Source organism: Hordeum vulgare, chromosome 2H (genome assembly GCF_904849725.1).
Source record: "Hordeum vulgare subsp. vulgare chromosome 2H, MorexV3_pseudomolecules_assembly, whole genome shotgun sequence".
NCBI lineage: Eukaryota > Viridiplantae > Streptophyta > Magnoliopsida > Poales > Poaceae > Hordeum > Hordeum vulgare.
In genome coordinates, this window is record NC_058519.1 from 637953667 (window position 1) to 637971274 (window position 17608).

General features: G+C 44.4%; 1 protein-coding gene across 1 annotated transcript; it reads right to left on the bottom strand.

The window, feature by feature from the left end:
* Positions 1 to 340: 340 nt before the first annotated feature.
* On the bottom strand, positions 341 to 6077 carry LOC123428190 (cullin-3A-like). Its single transcript, XM_045112375.1, has 2 exons — positions 5708 to 6077; positions 341 to 2552 (listed from the first exon to the last, which is right to left on the bottom strand). The coding sequence occupies exons 1-2, from the start codon at positions 5866 to 5868 to the stop codon at positions 515 to 517; spliced, it is 2199 nt and encodes a 732-aa protein (XP_044968310.1). The 5' UTR covers positions 5869 to 6077; the 3' UTR covers positions 341 to 514.
* Between the last annotated feature and the right edge of the window lie 11531 nt (positions 6078 to 17608).

Here is a 17608-nt window from a genome sequence, read left to right on the forward strand (position 1 = left end):
ACCAAAGCAAGACAAGCACGTCCTAAACTGAACAAGCATACATGAACACTCGCCGAAGCCCCAGAACAAGCATATTGAACACTCGTCGAAGCCCCTGAACAAGCATACATGAACACTCGTCGAAGCCCCTGAACAAGCATACATGAACACTCGTCGAAGCCCCTGAACAAGCTTACATGAACACTCGTCGAAGCCCCTGCAATCTACTCTCTCCGTCCCATAATATAAGAACGTTTTTGATATTACTGTAGTGTCAAACACTACACAGAGAAAGGCAACAGGAAGCATCTGGCGAGAACTGTGACTACCATCAAACCACCCACGCAGAAATAACGAGATATAAGATAAGATAGTTCTATATTATGTACCAAAGATGGCAGACCGGAGGTTTCCAAGCCACCACGACTCTGCAGAAGAACTACAGCCAAGATCCAAGTCAACGGTACCGGGACGACATGGTTTTTGTTCATTCGTTCATGGACAGTCTAATGTTTCGACAGCAAAAGAAACCTAATTACGCAAGATAGCGGTAGAGCTTCCTATCTACCTTGTCCCTCTCCAGGAACTCACGCTCAATCAGGGACTCGATCCTTTTCTTGATCACCACCGGGTTCGGCAGGAAGCGTGCCTGGAGCTGCTTCGTAACCTCTGTGACTATGCTGTTGTGGTCCAGGACCCTCCTGGACTTCATGATCCTCACGATGGCGGCCTCAATCTGGGGCTTCCGGTCTTCCTCGACCCTGTGGCGGGTCTCCTGCTTCTCTGGCTCTGACTCCTTCTGTGCAACCACAGTGCCAATCTTCACCTTGACCAACTTGCTGGTAAACTTGTCGTTGAAGTGGAAAGAGTCGCTATCAGATATATCCTTGCTCATGGGCTCCTTCCGCAGTACGTTCTTGCCCTTCACACAAGCCAGAGACTGGAGGCAGCGCTTCAGATCAACAGATGGTATGGCTGTGGCCTGCTCAATTTCCTTGTAGGTCAGAGTATCTGTTGAGTTAAATAGCATCAGGACACACATCTGGTAAGTTGAGACATTTAGCTCATGCTTCCGGTCTCCAAATGTTGCCTTAATGTCTGCATTCCCCATATTTGTCTGCCATGTCAACCTCCTGCCATTGTGCGTGCCAAGGTAGTGTGCCCGGAACTGCTCAGAAACAACAAGGATCTCAGGTGGAAGATTGCAGGTAGCGCATGGTTGTGTTGGCCAGGATCCAGTGGTGAGTATCTGGACAGATATAGTTGGGCCATCAACGTCACCAGCAAGATTGGCATAGAAACTTTGCATCGTATCCTGAGACGTCTTCAAATCAGTGAACATGCTTTCCAACTTTGAGGTAAACTGGTAGCCACATTCAGTCTTCAGCTTCACAAGCATGTTCCTCTCAGCTTCATCAGAACTAGTTTTCCCAGATAGAAGGCGTTTTGCCAAGTGCTGCTTGTAATACTTCTCAAAAACATCTTTCTCCTGCAGGTACCTGAACAGCATCATAACCTTGTCCAGAACTGTCTCAATATCCTCTTCATTGGCAGCTCCTTTCACACCTTTCCGAAGCTTGTCATCAACATACAATGATATGAACTCAGGGGAGCGGTTGTTCAAGTTAATGAAATGCTCAAATGAGGCATTCAAAGCATTCTGGAAAGTCTTGTCATTGCCGAATGAAACACTGACAATCTCATCATACTTGTCCTTCTCATTCAGAAGACGCTGGACGAAATCAACAGGGTCCCTTAATCTCTCTGGGTCAGTCACTAAAATCTTTCCAGTCTCCTTAACATGAGAAGCCATGACAGATCTAATGGATGAGTGCCCATCAGGGACACGTTTAAACAAGTCATACATCCTGGTCAGGTCTTCATGCTTGTCATTAATGAGCATATTCACAAGACCAGAGTTCTCCATTAGAAACAACCTCTGCATGTGATTCGTGAGCATCTCTTTATCGACAACATTAGCTATCTTGTCTGCAGTTTTGGCGTCCATATACAGCGTAACACGTTCTGATTCCTCAGCAAGCCTCTTCTCAGCATTCTTCAGGTACTCACCACAGTCACAACGCTCAATGCACTGCTGTGACTCACCACTATAGAAACTTGCAGACACCTCAAGGAATGGCCTCTCAAAGTCATCCTGGTAGACAGAAGACCCGAGTTCCATCAACATTTTGGTTGTATTCCTCATCAAACCTCTGTTTATCATCTCACCCATCCTCTCTCTATGAATGAGTTCCAGAAGTGTGTCGACCAATCTCCCATGAATTTTGGGAGAGCGGACAACAATGTCTCTCCACAGTTCTAGACCATGTTCAAAGACAGGTGTCTTTTTGCTAGATGGAATAAATGTTCTATCCATATACATGAGTATATCTCTGATCATCTGTAATGCCTTGATATGATCAGCCCACCTTCTCTGCAGCTCCTCCAAGAACAAACCACCTTGGGCAGCCTCTACTAATTTGCCCATTTCTCTAAGGTGTCCTTTCAAGTTCTCTGCCAATTTATCATAGAGCCTCCCACCATGCTTGTGAAGAACCATGTTATACGCAGTCCTGACCAACACAAAAGGGAGTGTTACATCATGAAATTTAAATAACAATCTGTACTAAGACCAATAGCATCATGACAGAACAGGAATATATGGCCTAAAAATAATATTTCAGATAATAAAGTAAGTCACTCCTACCTCAAAACAGCACAGCCACCACAGATCTCTAAATAAACACAAATACAGACTAGGCTGCACTATATTGGCATCCTTAGTGAATAACTTGGTCAATAAGCACATTAAGAAATCCCACCAACTCCAAAACAACGGCAGACAACACATATGCCAGCCATAATTTCTAAAACAATATATATAGACAATTTACAGAAAATCATTCATACAGTTTGTTATGTCAAAAGTATGATCGGTATTTCTTTGAAATAATCTTCAGTGAACTAAATAAAAGCAGACAAGTCATCTATATGATTTACATTCCAAACAATCCGGTCTTACTTTTTTTTTACTTCAAACAGGTCATTTATACTCTGCAATTTCGTACCATAGTATCTATATATTCCATCTTAGTAAAAGCGGACCTCGCACAAAGGAAAAATAATGATTCTTCATAACATAGGTGAAGCCATATACAAGGATGACAAAGCTAATGTATAACAGTACAAAACTCTTTTGTGATACATATAACCAACTAATATAAATAGGCATGACTGTAAGAGAACATCCAAAAGTTGTGGCAATCACATAGTAAACTCATATACACTTCTAAAAGTTAAAAGAGTCGATTTCATAAAGCACTAGGTTGCTGTGGTTATGGTCGCGGGCAGCTCAGGTTTGATGCCTGTAGGCACTAACCAGATGTATGAGGACACCCAAGCAATAATTAGGTTGTATTAATCACATAGTAAAATCCTACTCTTCTAAAAGGCAAAAGAGTCAATTTCAGAAAGCACTGAGTTTCTATGGTTCTGGTTGCAAAAAGCACAGGATTGATGCTTATAGGTACTAACTCATATTTTATCATCAAATTTGCCATACAGCTCCCGAATGTCATCCATCAACTCCACCAAAGCAACCTACATACAACTTGGCAACTGCGGTGTGGCTACGATGAGGTTCTATGGAATCAAAACTTGGGATCTACTACCCCTATCCAAAAAAAACCAGTGTGTATGTTGTTACTCATTCTACGGAGTTGAATTCATTTCTACCCAATCACTTTAAGTCCCAGGATGGGTAAATGAATTGGCTATCGTGCATGCATGCATGCTTTGCTGAGAAAGTCTGTACCCCATAATCCGTTACAATAAAAATTATCTAACTACAACATTATGGGGGCTAGCGTGGTCACTTCAGCACTTACTTTAATTAAATCTATTGTCAAATAGAGCAGTTCAAGTGCATCCAACATATCTGCCCAGCAGACACAGCCATTAATACTTGCTAATGAATTACACCATACATCATTATGGCAATATTGTGTTTGTTAACGGCAGACAAGATATTGGTTTCAAGATGAGAACTAAGTACTAAAAAATGTTAACAGCATGGGTACAGAGCCACAAGTTGCAAGCTCACCATGGATTGGACGAAAGCATGGATGAGTATACACATCCACAACTAGCACGGCAATATCAGTGGTACAAAAGGATACTGGCAGGACACCAAAAGCGGGCTTTTATACCAGGTAGGAGAATCTCTAGAACTTCGAGGATTATATGTGCATACATAGAACCCAAAAGGTGAGTATGTAATAGCTGTAACCTCAATATGATTGACTGATGCATAATTCTCATGCTTCTTCAGAATTTCCTACCAAGTGTAATGGCCGTCCTTAGGTGTCTACTAGTACCTATTGTAACACAAATGTTTCCATGCTAGTCGGGGATGTTGAGTTTACAGTTACTGAGTAGAAAGGTTACAGTGACAAGTATAACTCTTACTAAATCTGTTATTACGACACAAGGATTTTACTCATGGAAATCATACATTAACAATCAAATTTAGTCATGTTAACCTTCCAGAATAAGAAATCAACCAGAACCTAGAAACAAAATACACAGGGCAAAGTAAAGATATGGCCTTTTTTTAGATATAGAACCCATATGCACATTCTGGACAATATATCCTCACAACTTTCATGCCCCCTCTCACCCCAGTTTCCAAGTAATTAGCTAAAAAAATCTCAAGAGGACTAAGATGACCTATTATAAACAAGTGAGTTCCAATTAATTTCATCATACATAACATTTGGATACATTATGACACAGACACACTATCGTAATGGTTTCAGCGCCAAACTTTTTTGGTAACAACTAGATGCACACCAACATCCATGCAACAACACCAGCATGCAAAACATGTTCATCAAGCCTTTCAATCACACCACACACTAACAGGACAAAGATTAGGGCAACTTAAAAGTATCATTCCTTGTAATTCTGTATCGGCAAATTAATTATATATAGCAGAACAAGAAATATATTATGGTTCACATGACCTTGCGGGCACACTGGCAGGTCAAAACGCGCGCAAACTAATTTTCACCAAAACTATGCGCTACATCAAATGTTCCACAACTACACCAGGGCAAGAGTTGCCAATTTCCGACAACAAATGAAAACTCAAGTAATTGACAGCCATGTCAGAGCGGTAAACCCCATGCACCTAATTTCTACCAAAATTAAGCACTGTGTCCGCAACTCCAAACTATGATCAGAGCAACACATCCAAATTTGCAAATAGCAAATATAGAGTTGCGCAAGTCACGGCCACGGCACCACGGGAAAACCCCTGCAGCTAATTTCTATCGAAATTAAGCGCTACGTCCACGCACTTTCAAGTCTCGGCGCATCCCGATTTCTTAACAACAAACCCCCAAACCCGCATACATGGGATAACCTAATGGACGCCCCGACCAATCAAAACCTAACCCAATAGACACCCGGAGCTTGGGAATTTCCTGCATATCCCCCACATCCAATCTACGACTATATACAACGAAACCTAAGCAAAACAGAAACAGAATCCATACACACACCCTGGCGAAGGTTAGACACCACGAGGGATCCGAATCCAGCGGCGAATCCCGATCCGCGCCAACCAGCACATCTACAGTCGGTCGCCGCACGTCCCCGGCCACACGTGCGGCGAAATCAACAGCGAAAAAAAGAAGAAGAGGGGGGGCGGATCGGAGGTGTCAACCTGTAGAGCTCCTCGAAGGAGAGGCCGCTGGCGTTGTGGTTGTAAATCTCGCGGATGGCGTCATCGAGCTTCTTCCACGACTTGTCGAAGAACTTGGGGTCGACCTCCACCCGGTGCTTGAAGGGCTCGATCTTGGGGATGCGCTTCCTCTGGGGGTTCATCTCCGCCTCCGCCGCCGCCGCCGCCCGCGCCGCCGCGGCGATCCGCCCTCCCTGCCGACCGACCTACCTACCTACCTACCTACCTAGGGTTCCGGCGAGGAGGGGAGGGGAAGGGGATGGGAGGTGGACGAGACGATGGGCCTCGGCCGTCTAGGTATCTCGTTTCGCGTGGCGTGTGCGCCTGTGTGTTTTTTCCCTTATAAGCTGGGATTGTTTTGGCTGCCTGGGTGGATATATCCTATCCCGCATCCGGGGCCCGGGCCGCCCCACTATATTTGGATCTTTCGATCTCGGGTCCCTTTGGATTTGGACTCTCACGTTCGTATTTGTGGTTGCTCACGTTTTGTATTTTGAACTCAACTCAACTCCACAAAACGTCAAACACGCCGCATTGTTCTTCTCTTTCCCTGCAAATAAACAAATAAGAACACAGTTCTTCTCTTCAGAAAAAGACCCCAAGTGCATTTGTATTATAAAGTCCCTACGAAGCCATCCTTGTAAAAAAAGAAGATTGCATTATAAAGCATGTAGATACTCGAAAAACGGTAAGCCCAACCGAATCTACATAGATCCATCGGGAACAAAGCCGGTCGGATCCATAAAAATCTGTCCGGAGAGACACCTCCACCAACACTAAATGCACATATAAAATAGGGATAGGACTGAAAGCACATCATTTCTAAACTAGGACAAGTGGACAACATCACCGTCTCACCGCCCCGACCAACACACATGGACTCCCTAAACGGTTTCTAGAAATGATGTGCACGTTGTTGTGTACCAAATCTGGGTCAAAGTGTGCGTGGACTCTGAAATAATGTTTCTAAGGATTATACACATGGGATGCGTGAAACACTCATTTTTTTAGAAATGAGACCCTCTCCATCAATATAATCCTTAGAAACATTATTTCGAATTTTACTCTTTGGTTGGGTAGATTTAGAGTAGCTCAACACAAGGGTGCCGAAATGCCATGGTTTTTGTACCTGCCCTCGTGCACTAGCGCAACTATGTAAACTAGGTAGTGGCAATTTAGGTGGGACCCCCTCCCCCGCCCGCGGTGATTGTTCAAAAAAGTTGTGTTGACTATCAAGTGTTTTTCTAGATTCTATCAAGCGGTTGATGGTAAGATGATTTTGCCCTTGGCCATATAGCTTGTGTTGAAGGGCCTGATAGTCAAAGTTCCCCAAAAAATTGAGTTCATTTAATGAAACTAAAAATATCAGACTAGATCATAAAATGGCGTGTTACTATTATTCTAACTGTGAACAAAATTTGAGCGATAGTTTTAGAGAAAATCAATAGCAATAAAATGATAAAATTTTGGCGATAGGATTTTTATAAAAAAACTGAAAATCCTATATTAAATTATGAATGGTGTCATTCGGTCGATCGTGGTAGTAGTTTTAGATGATCCAATTATCATTTTTTATTAAAAATGGCAAAAAATGGAACTTTTAAGAAAGCATATACTCCCTCCGTTCCATATTATAGCAATAAAATGATCAAATTTTGGCGATAGAATTTTTATAAAAAAAAGTCAAAAATCTATATTAAATTATGAATGGTGTCATTCGGTCGATCGTGGTAGTAGTTTTAGATAATCCAATTATCATTTTCTACTAAAAATGGCAAAAAAATGGAACTTTTAAGAAAGCATATATGAAACAACCACCGTGGATCATAAACGCCCTATCATGTTCAGTACTTCAAGCAAATAAAGTTATCAGGCTTTTATTTCACATGAAAAAGTCAACAAGTTTTAAATCTATTTTTGGGCAAAACTATAAATTACAGAAAAAAAAAGGAAAAAATGTACATTATGAGCAAGAGCAAGCAAACGAGATAGAACCCACGGGAGCTTGCCATTTTGCAAGTGAGCTGTTATTCTTATTCTAATTTTCTTGTGTGGCTGTAAACGAGATAGATGGGGATGAACTTGCCGGTTTGCAAACAAACAAGATATGGCCGAGTAAAACTTAATGAAATAAAACTCTAATAAAGGAGGATATGGCCGAGTAAAACTTAATGAAGTATATTTACTTCACTAAGTTTTGGTTGGTTTTATTTGATCTTCTAAATTTAATGACGTCAAGTTATTTTTTGGTTGATGCATTTCGTCGAACATCTGCCATGGTCTGCAATGCACATCAAAACAATCAATCCCTCGAACCTTAGAGCATCTCCGACAGCCGCGCTAAAACAGCGCCGCGCTTCAAATTTGACCTTTTTAGCGTGCGCGCAATAGCAATAAACGTGTGTGCGGCATATAGATTACAGCGCGCTGTGTATTTGATGTGCCCGCTTTCGCGCGTCGCACTCTCTCCACCGCGCCACCTTCGCGCCGCCTCGCGCCACCGCCGGCGAACTGACCCGATGGACGCCCTCGCCGGCACCCCCCTCACCCCTTCCTACACCCACAACCCCTCCGCGGCGGCCGTCGCCGCCACTGCAAATCCTAGCGCGCGGAGCTTTGGCTTCGCCTCCGTCGGCGCTCCCCCAAGCACCGGCGTCGTGCGCGGCCTTTTCATTCTGCCACGGATGACCTCGGCGGCGGGTGGCCTCGCGCCGGCCCCCGCCGTGAAGCCACGTGCCCCCCTCTCGAAGCTCCCAAATGCAGCGCGGCCGAAGAAGGGTAAGGTTTCCGCGAAGAAGAACAAGGCGTCGGACGGCTCCGGCTCCTCCAAACCGTCGAGGAAGAAACTTGCAGGGCGTGCGACGGCCGCGGCGGCTACCGAAGCGCCGGCGAGCTCACTTGTTGAACCGGCGGCCGACGCGCACAAGGTGTTCGAGGAAATGCCCCAAAGGTTAAAAAATGCCAACTTTTTGTTGTTGTTATTTTTTGAATGCATACATGTAGATAGCTCATTTGTTTCGTTTTATATACTTTGTAGTGTCAACGATGATGCATATATGTCAACTATGGGTGTTGGCTCCAACAATTCTCATTGGTCTCAAACCAATAACATGCATTTCGATGACCATGAGTTCGAGGTGGACCAGGATGGTGAGGGCATTGTCGACGCACCAAAAGGAAGAGGAGGCAACTACACCAACGATGAAGGCATATTGCTATGCAATACTTGGTTGCAAGTGTCGAGGGATCCATCCGTTGGAGGTGAGCAAAGTAGAGATGCATATTGGACCCGGATGAAGGAGCACTTTGATCTACACAACAATAGTGGAGTTGACCGCACGGAACGATCTCTTTGCTCCCGGTGGTCGACCATCAACCGAGGTCGTCAAAAGTGGGCGGCCGCACAAGTGGCGGTTGACAAGTTGAACCTAAGTGGCACTAATGATATAGATAGGGTAAGTGTCATTTCATCCATGTTCATCATGCTTGTTATTGGTGTTTGTAGTGCTAACTTGTTTTTTTTTTGTAGTTAAATATTCCACAAAACTTGTTCAATGGAGAGGGGAAGAAGACCAAGAAAGGGAAGATCAAGAAAGGGGAACCATTTACCTTGCCTCATTGCTATGAGGAATTGAAGGATGATGAGAAATGGAAGAAGCGTGATGGCATCGATGATGTTGATGAGAGCAAGAAACGCAATCGAACAATTGAGTTGGATCATGATGAGGAAGAGGCATCAAGTGATGACGGCAAGAGAATCCCTACACCAAACTCCATTTCATACTCGAAGCCAAAACAACCAGATGGGTGCACGAATGACACAAAAGAAAAGAAGAAGAGGAAAGGGGATGATGAGCTCAAAAATGCTATGGAAGCTATTGTGAAGGCAAGAAAATAAGCGAACGAGGTGAGGAAGATGGCAAGGACCCAAGATGTCGTGACCGAGGAGAGGAGGTTGGCAGCCGAGGAGAGGGAGGTGGCGGCCGAGGAGAGGAAGGTGACATTGGAGGAGAGGAAGGTGGGCATGGAGGAGCGATCTAGGTTGTTCGAATGTGAGAAGTACTTGTTCTTCTTGGACACATCTACCCTCAATGAGGCGCAAAAGGAGTATGTCAATCTTACCCGTGAAGAAGTCTTGATCCAAAAAAGAGCCATGATTCGCGGCATGGGTGGCGGTGGCATAGGCGGCATGGGTGGCAGTGGCATTGGTGGCATGGGAGGCATCAGTGGTTTCGGAGCTACCATGGGCGGCATGGGTGGCTTTGGAGCTACCATGGAGACCATGGGAGGCATGGGTGGCTTCGGAGCACCTCTGGGCGGCATTGGCGGCATGGGAGGCATGAGTTTTGTGTCTCTCATGGGAGGCATGGGAGCACCTCGGGGCGGCATGGGCGGCATGTCTTCCGGTGTGTCAACACTTTCGCATGATGCCGTTGAAGATCTTACCAACACCGCGTGCGACAATGAAGAGGAGGAGGAAGAATCCTCTTCGGATGATGAATCAGAGGAAGAGGAAAAGGAAGAGGAAGATGAAGATGAAGACGAGGACGAGGACGGGGCTTGATTCTTGATGGGCCATTCGTTGGTGTCAACTTTTTTTGTGGGCATGAATTTGAACTTGTGGGCATGAACTTGGTTGGATGATGTTGTGGGCATGAATTTAAACTTGTGGGCATGAACTTTTTATGTCATCATGAACTTGTTTGTGTGATTAAAATTATGCCATGTCTTTGTTTTGATGTTTGAAATTCATTTTGTGTTCAAAATCTGTCCAAAATGCAACATATGGCAAGCGCCGGCTGCTCGCGTGCGCTGCATTTTAGCGTGCCTGCTAAAGCTACGCGCGTGCGCTGCATTTTAGCGCGTCTGTCGGAGCCAGCGCTGGCCGCCGCGCCAAAACAGGCGAATGACGCGCTGCAAACTGATTTTTAGCGCACCGTGGGTTGGATGGCTGTTGGAGATGTTCTTAGCTCTAGACCATCCATGGTGAACAGAGGAAAGGAGGGGAGGTGTTTGCCTGCCCTTGAACACCCATGGCGGTGCGTGAAGAAGGAAACTGTGTTTCGGTCGCTGGTGGCTCGCTTCGGGCTGCAGGTGTTGCAGCAGCTCATTGGTATCAACATCGTAATGTATTATTCCTTTCATACGGAAATATTTTTTTAAAAACAAATAAAATGGATGTATTTATAAGTAAAATAAGTCTAGATACATTCATTTCTAGGACAAGTATTTTTGAACGAAGGCGTACAACCCAAGCATCATTTGCGTCAACACGTCGCTAGCCATGCTTTTCATAGTGTTCCACGAGACCACCTCACACTTGCCCGCTGTCGGCAGCACCCAGACAAGCCACTTCGATGACTTGCACTTGCCCGGACTACCAGACGAGCAACTCCGGCTGGGACTGCACCCGGTGCTTTAAGGTCAGCTAGACAAAGTACAACTTCTGCGCGTCTGGCGCTGGCAGCAGGCTGCTCTCGGGCGTGTGCCTGCTGCCAAACGTAACAGTGCGGTCATCAGTGAGGGACGAGGTCGCTGTCATCGACAAGGGAGCTTCAGGCGAGTCATCGACTGATACGTCCATTTTGCATCATGTTTTCATGTTGATATTTATCGCTTCTTGGGCTGTTATTTCACTTCACGGTACAATTCTTATGCCTTTTCTCTCTTATTTTGCAAGGTTTATATGAAGAGGGAGAATGCCGGCAACTGGAATTCTGGCCTGAAAGTGGAGCAAAATTGAGATACCTATTATGCGCAACTCCAAACGCCGTAAAAATCAACGAGGATTTTTTTCCTGATTTATAAAAAAACTGGGCCGAAGAAGCGCGAGAGGGCCGCCAGGGGTTGGCCACAAGCCTACACGGCGCGGCCACCCCCCAGGCCGCGCCATGAGGGCTTGTGGGCAACCTGCTGGTCCACTTGCCCCCCTCTTTTGCTATACGAAGGGTTTCGTCCAGGAAAAAAATCAGGGAGGAGCTTTTTCATGGTTTCGCCGCCGCCACGAGGCGGAACTTGAGCAGAACCAATCTAGAGCTTCGGCAGGACGATCCTGCCGGGGAAACTTCCCTCCCGAAGGGGGAAATCGTCGCCATCGTCATCACCAACACTCCTCTCATCGGAGGGGACTCGTCACCATCAACATCTTCATCAGCACCATCTCATCTCCAAACCCTAGTTCATCACTTGTAACCAATCTCCGGCTTGCGACTCCGATTGCTACTTGTAAGGTTGCTAGTAGTGTTGATTACTCTTTGTAGTTGATGCTAGTTGGATTACTTGGTGAAAGAGTTTATATTCAGATCCTTGATGCTACTCATTACCTCTCTGGTCATGAATATGATTATGCTTTGTGAGTAGATTATGATCCGAAGGGGAAGGAACAAACAAGTTCCGATGAAGAGGAGGCTCATGTACCTCAACCTGGACACACGCATGTGGAGTTCAAGAAGTCGAGCCTCCCTGACTCAAGGAAGAAGTCTAAGACTTTGTTTATCCCTTCTCGTTTCTTGCAGGAGAGTAAGCAGGAATTATGCCAAAGGGTGTCGAAGCTTGAGGAGGAAAATGATGATCTGAGGAAGCAGAATTTTATGCTCAGGTGGAAATTAAACAAGCTCAATACCTCTGCAACAACTCCTCCACCATCACCACCAAAGGAAGACAACTGAGAATTGGTATGGGCAATCCCCTTGGCTTGTGCCAAGCTTGGGGGAGTTGCCCCGGTATCGTATCACCATCACATCTTTTGCTTTTACCTTTGTTTTAGTTTTCCTTTTCAGTTTTCTCTTTCTCTTGTAGATTAAAACTCTTAGTGTTTTAGTCTTGAGTTTTGCTTTGTGTCACCCCCGATGTATTCGAGCTCGTGAGCCATATAATAAAGAGTGTCTTAGTTGAAGGGCTTTGCCTCTTGCCATGATCAAAAGAGTGAGAATAGAACAAAAACATGAAATATCATGTAGTGATCTTATGGGAAGTGATGGCTTCACATATAAAAAGAATGAGGATTGAAACTTGTTGAGGGTAGGCAAACGTAGACCTTGGTCATTGTTGCAATTAATAGGAAGTGATAAATAAGGAGAGGTTCACATATAAATATGTCATCTCTGACACCATCTATGATTGTGAACACTCACTAAACTATTGCATGCCTAGAAGTAGATGTTGGACAAGGAAGATAACATAATGAATTGTGTTTGCTTGGCTCCGAACAATGTTATATGATTAGAGATCCCTTAGCATATGACGATTGCTTTCACCTCATATTAGCCAAAACCTCCCGCACTAAGTAGAGATGCTACTTGTGCATCCATAAACCATCAACCCAGTTTTGCCATGTGAGTCCACCATACCTACCTATGGATTGAATAAGACCCCTCAAGTAAGTTGTCATCGGTACAAGCAATAAAAATTGCTCTCTAATATGTATGATCTACTAGTGTGTGGAAAATAAGCTTTGTACGAACCTGTGACGAGAAAGACATAAAAGCGACAGACTGCATAATAAAGTTCTTTATCACAAGAGGCAATATAAAGTGACGTTCCTCCGCACTAAGAGGACACACATCCAAACCTCAAAAGCGCATGCCAACCTCTGCTTCCCTCTGCGAAGGGTCTATCTTGTACCTTTACTTTTTGCCCTTGAAAGAGTCATGGTGATCTTCACCAATTCCCTATTTCACCTTTATCTTGGCTAACGTCATATGCTTGGGAAAGATCTATATTCATATGTCAACTTGGAGGTAAGTATTCATGAATTATTATTGTTGACATTACCCTTGAGGTAAGCAGTTGGGAGGCAAAACTATAAGCCCCTATCTTTCTCTGTGTCCAGCTGAAACTTTGATCTCATGAGTACCATGTCAGTTGTAGTAATTGTAGAGAACGAAAGAATGATTGAGTATGTGGATTTGCTTTACAAGCTCTTATTTGACTCTTTCTGATGTTGTGATAAATTGCAATTGCTTCAATGACTAAAGGCTATCGGTTGTTACTTCTCGGTAAGGTTCTTGATCCATTCTTTACTTTGTGAAGGAATTATCACTTTAGCATGAGAGATTATATGTTGATATTGCTGTTCTGATCATGATCATGATGCATGCATGTTCGTATCTTGTTTTGTCGACACCTCTCTCCCTAAACATGTGGACATATTTATTGAGCTAGGCTTTCGCTTAAGGACAAGCGAGGTCTAAGCTCGGGGGAGTTGATACGTCCATTTTGCATCATGTTTTTATGTTGATATTTATCGCTTCTTGGGCTGTTATTTCACTTCACGGTACAATTCTTATGCCTTTTCTCTCTTATTTTGCAAGGTTTACATGAAGAGGGAGAATGCCGACAACTGGAATTCTGGCCTGAAAGTGGAGCAAAGTTGAGATACATATTCTGCGCAACTCCAAACGCCGTAAAAATCAACGAGGATGTTTTTCCTGATTTATAAAAAATACTGGGTCGAAGAAGCGCCAGAGGGGCGCCAGGGGTTGGCCACAAGCATGCACGGCGTGGCCACCTCCCCAGGCCGCGCCATGAGGGCTTGTGGGCAACCTGCTGGCCCACTTGCCCCCCTCTTTTGCTATATGAAGGGTTTCGTCCAGGAAAAAAAATCAGGCAGGAGCTTTTTCGTGGTTTCGCCGCCGCCACGAGGCGGAACTTGAGCATAACCATTCTAGAGCTCTGGTAGGACGATCCTGCCGGGGAAACTTCCCTCCCGGAGGGGGAAATCTTCGCCATCGTCATCACCAACACTCCTCTCATCGGAGGGGACTCGTCACCATCAACATCTTCATCAACACCATCTCATCTCCAAACCCTAGTTCATCACTTGTAACCAATCTCCGTCTCGCGACTCCGATTGGTACTTGTAAGGTTGCTAGTAGTGTTGATTACTCTTTGTAGTTGATGCTAGTTGGATTACTTGGTGGAAGAGTTTATGTTCAGATCCTTGCTGCTACGCATTACCTCTCTGGTCATGAATATGATTATGCTTTGTGAGTAGTTACTTTTGTTCCTGAGGACATGGGATAAGTCATGCTAATAGTAGTCATGTGAATTTGGTATTCGTTCGATATTTTGATATGTTGTATGTTGTTTTTCCTCTAATGGTGTTATGTGAACGTCGACTAAATAACACTTCACCATTATTTGGGCCTAGAGGAAGGCATTGGGAAGTAGTAAGTAGATGATGGGTTGCTAGAGTGACAGAAGCTTAAACCCTAGTTTATGTGTTGCTTCGTAAGGGGCTGATTTGGATCCACTAGTTTAATGTTTTGGTTAGACTTTGTCTTAAATCTTCTTTCGTGGTTGCGGATTCTTGCGAGAGGGGTTAATCATAAGTGGGATGCTTGTCCAAGTAAGGGCAGTACCCAAGCGCCGGTCCACCCACATATCAAACTATCAAAGTAACGAACGCGAATCATATGAACATGATGAAAACTAGCATGACAGAAATTCCCGTGTGTCCCCGGGAGCGTTTTTCCTCCTATAAGACTTTGTCCAGGCTTGTCCCTTGCTACAAAAGGGATTGGGCCACTTTGCTGCATCGTTGCTACTTTTGTTACTTGTTGCTTGCTACGAATCATCTCACCACACAATCACTTGTTACCGACAATTTCATTGCCTGCAGATTTTACCTTGCTGAAAACCACTTGTCAAATCCTTCTGCTCCTCGTTGGGTTCGACACTCTTACTTATCGAAAGGACTACAATTGATCCCCTATACTTGTGGGTCATCATCGACCAACCACAAGAAGGCCTTTGCGTGAAGATAATTTATTTTCGATCGCCTCGAGACGAAATATATTTAGGCATTGGATATGTGCCGGAGAATAAATTATCCTCCTCTATTTGGTTTAGGGGTCAGCTAGATGCGGCGTAAGGGAAAAACCGAATATAGCCTCCCTTACGGCCCAATAGGGGCATAGTTAAAGTTGCCCTTTGGAACTACTAACCCTAGGGGGCTAAACTATGGTTATATTTATTGTATGGGAAATAGTATCTTGTCGTGTAATGCTAAGAGTATCTGCAACTGGACTGGACAAATTCGGCCACCTATACATCCGCGGACGCGTTCGGACACGCTTGCGGATGATATTTCACTCCGGCATCCACATATCTCAAATCCGGACTCTCAATTCCATGCACGTCGACCATACAAGCCATTGTAGCATGTAAATAATAAATGGTGGTACTGAACATAAATAGTGTTTACATAAAATTTATTTTAAGTGCACAATCAAACATCAGCTCTTTGGTTTTCCATTATGGGTCCACATATGCTCACAAGATCATTGGGTAACTGCGCGTGCACCTGATGATCTCGGAGCAAAGTAGTCCCTTTGCACTAGCCAAGCTTCGGACACCCTATCTCGATTGATCACTCTTCTCCCTTTGATTGAGTCCTTGAAGTTAAGAATATCCATCACTTGCCGGTCCATTTCCTCTTGCATGTTCAAGAGCATGATCAGGTTCGCTTGTTCGTTTGAATCCGAGGAATTGAAGAACTCATCTTGAATCATTTAATCAAGCTCCGCCAGTTAATACTCCTCGTCGGACGAAGCGTCAAAGTCCATCGTTATTCCTATTAAAATCACAGAAAATCCGATCAAACAATGTGTCGAACACATCAAGCCCAAGGCGAAGCCAGAGAGTTGTCGGACGTACCGCGGTGGCGTCCGAATCGACAACAACGTCCCCGCGGAGAGGACGCAAGATAGGACTGCTCCGTCGGAACTGGCGTCACAGAGGCTAGAAATGGCTGCAGAGCGTGTGTGACGACGGAGCTGTGAGACAGACAACATGGAGGACGAAGAAGAGATGAGAAAGCAAATTGATCTGACAATTTTGAGGGTGATTTTAGTGCAATTTGCGATGGGGGCGCGCTGTCGGGTCTGACGTGGCGGACACCCCATATCTGTCCTATATTTAAGCTGGATATGACGGATGTCGGTCAGTCCGGACGTTTGAGGTCTGTTTGAGGTGCCCGTCCAGGTTTAAATTTCATGACCGGACGTGACGGACACCCATATCCATCCTATATTTAGGTTGAATATGAAGAATGCCGGTCACTCCACACGTTTGAGACCTGTTTGAGATGTCCATCCAAGTTAAAATTTCATGATCGGTTAGTGATCGAACGAACTGTCCGGGCGTTTGAGGGGATTTAAGGTACCCAGCGGTAGATGCTCTAAAGGTGAGCCTTTTAATCATATGATCAGAGAACAATGCTATTTTAGCAACGGTGGAAGTATTATTGCTCATTCGTTTGGAACAGATTAGAGAAGCGAGATGCGCTAAATCAAGATAGTTAATTAGGACAAGTAAGCAGGACGAAAGCAAGGAATTTGTTTCCTTGCCCGCCGTATAAGTTATTACAAGTAATCAAACACAACTCCATTAATGAAAAACTCTGCTAGACCGTTCGTTATGATATTGCTCCTGCAGATTGACTGCTGTTCACCAAACGTCGAAGTCGCAATTCACAACACCAACTTCCGACTCAACTGTCACTTTGCAGGGTTGCAATCTGCCTCTGATGACAGAAGCAAAACGTGTTGCTTCACTCTATGTCTTACTCGGACATTGATTGTTTAGAGCATGATAAATGCTGACCTTTTGCTTGGTATCTGTCTGCAGACACTAGTGTCAAAGGCATTCAACATTATTCACATATATTTTAATAATTATTTAAACAAAATGAACAAAACTCGTTCAAACATGACAGATTTCATATTAACCAGACGACAATCATGCAACCAGACGACAATCATGCAAACGCATGGATTTTTCGTCAAGTCTGGATAGAAAATAGCATAAATCATTCATACACAACATGCAACTAAGTCTAGCTAGTATAACAATGTTTCGAATTCAACGAGATTAACCGGA

What these genes read in the sequence shown, in the direction of transcription:
- LOC123428190 (XM_045112375.1), bottom strand. Translation starts at nt 5,868, where the DNA reads ATGAACCCCCAGAGGAAGCGCATCCCCAAGATCGAGCCCTTCAAGCAC. An exon ending in TCCTTCGAGGAGCTCTACAG is followed by an intron (nt 2,553 to 5,707) that starts GTTGACACCTCC and finishes TGTGTTGGTCAG; the next exon opens with GACTGCGTATAACATGGTTC.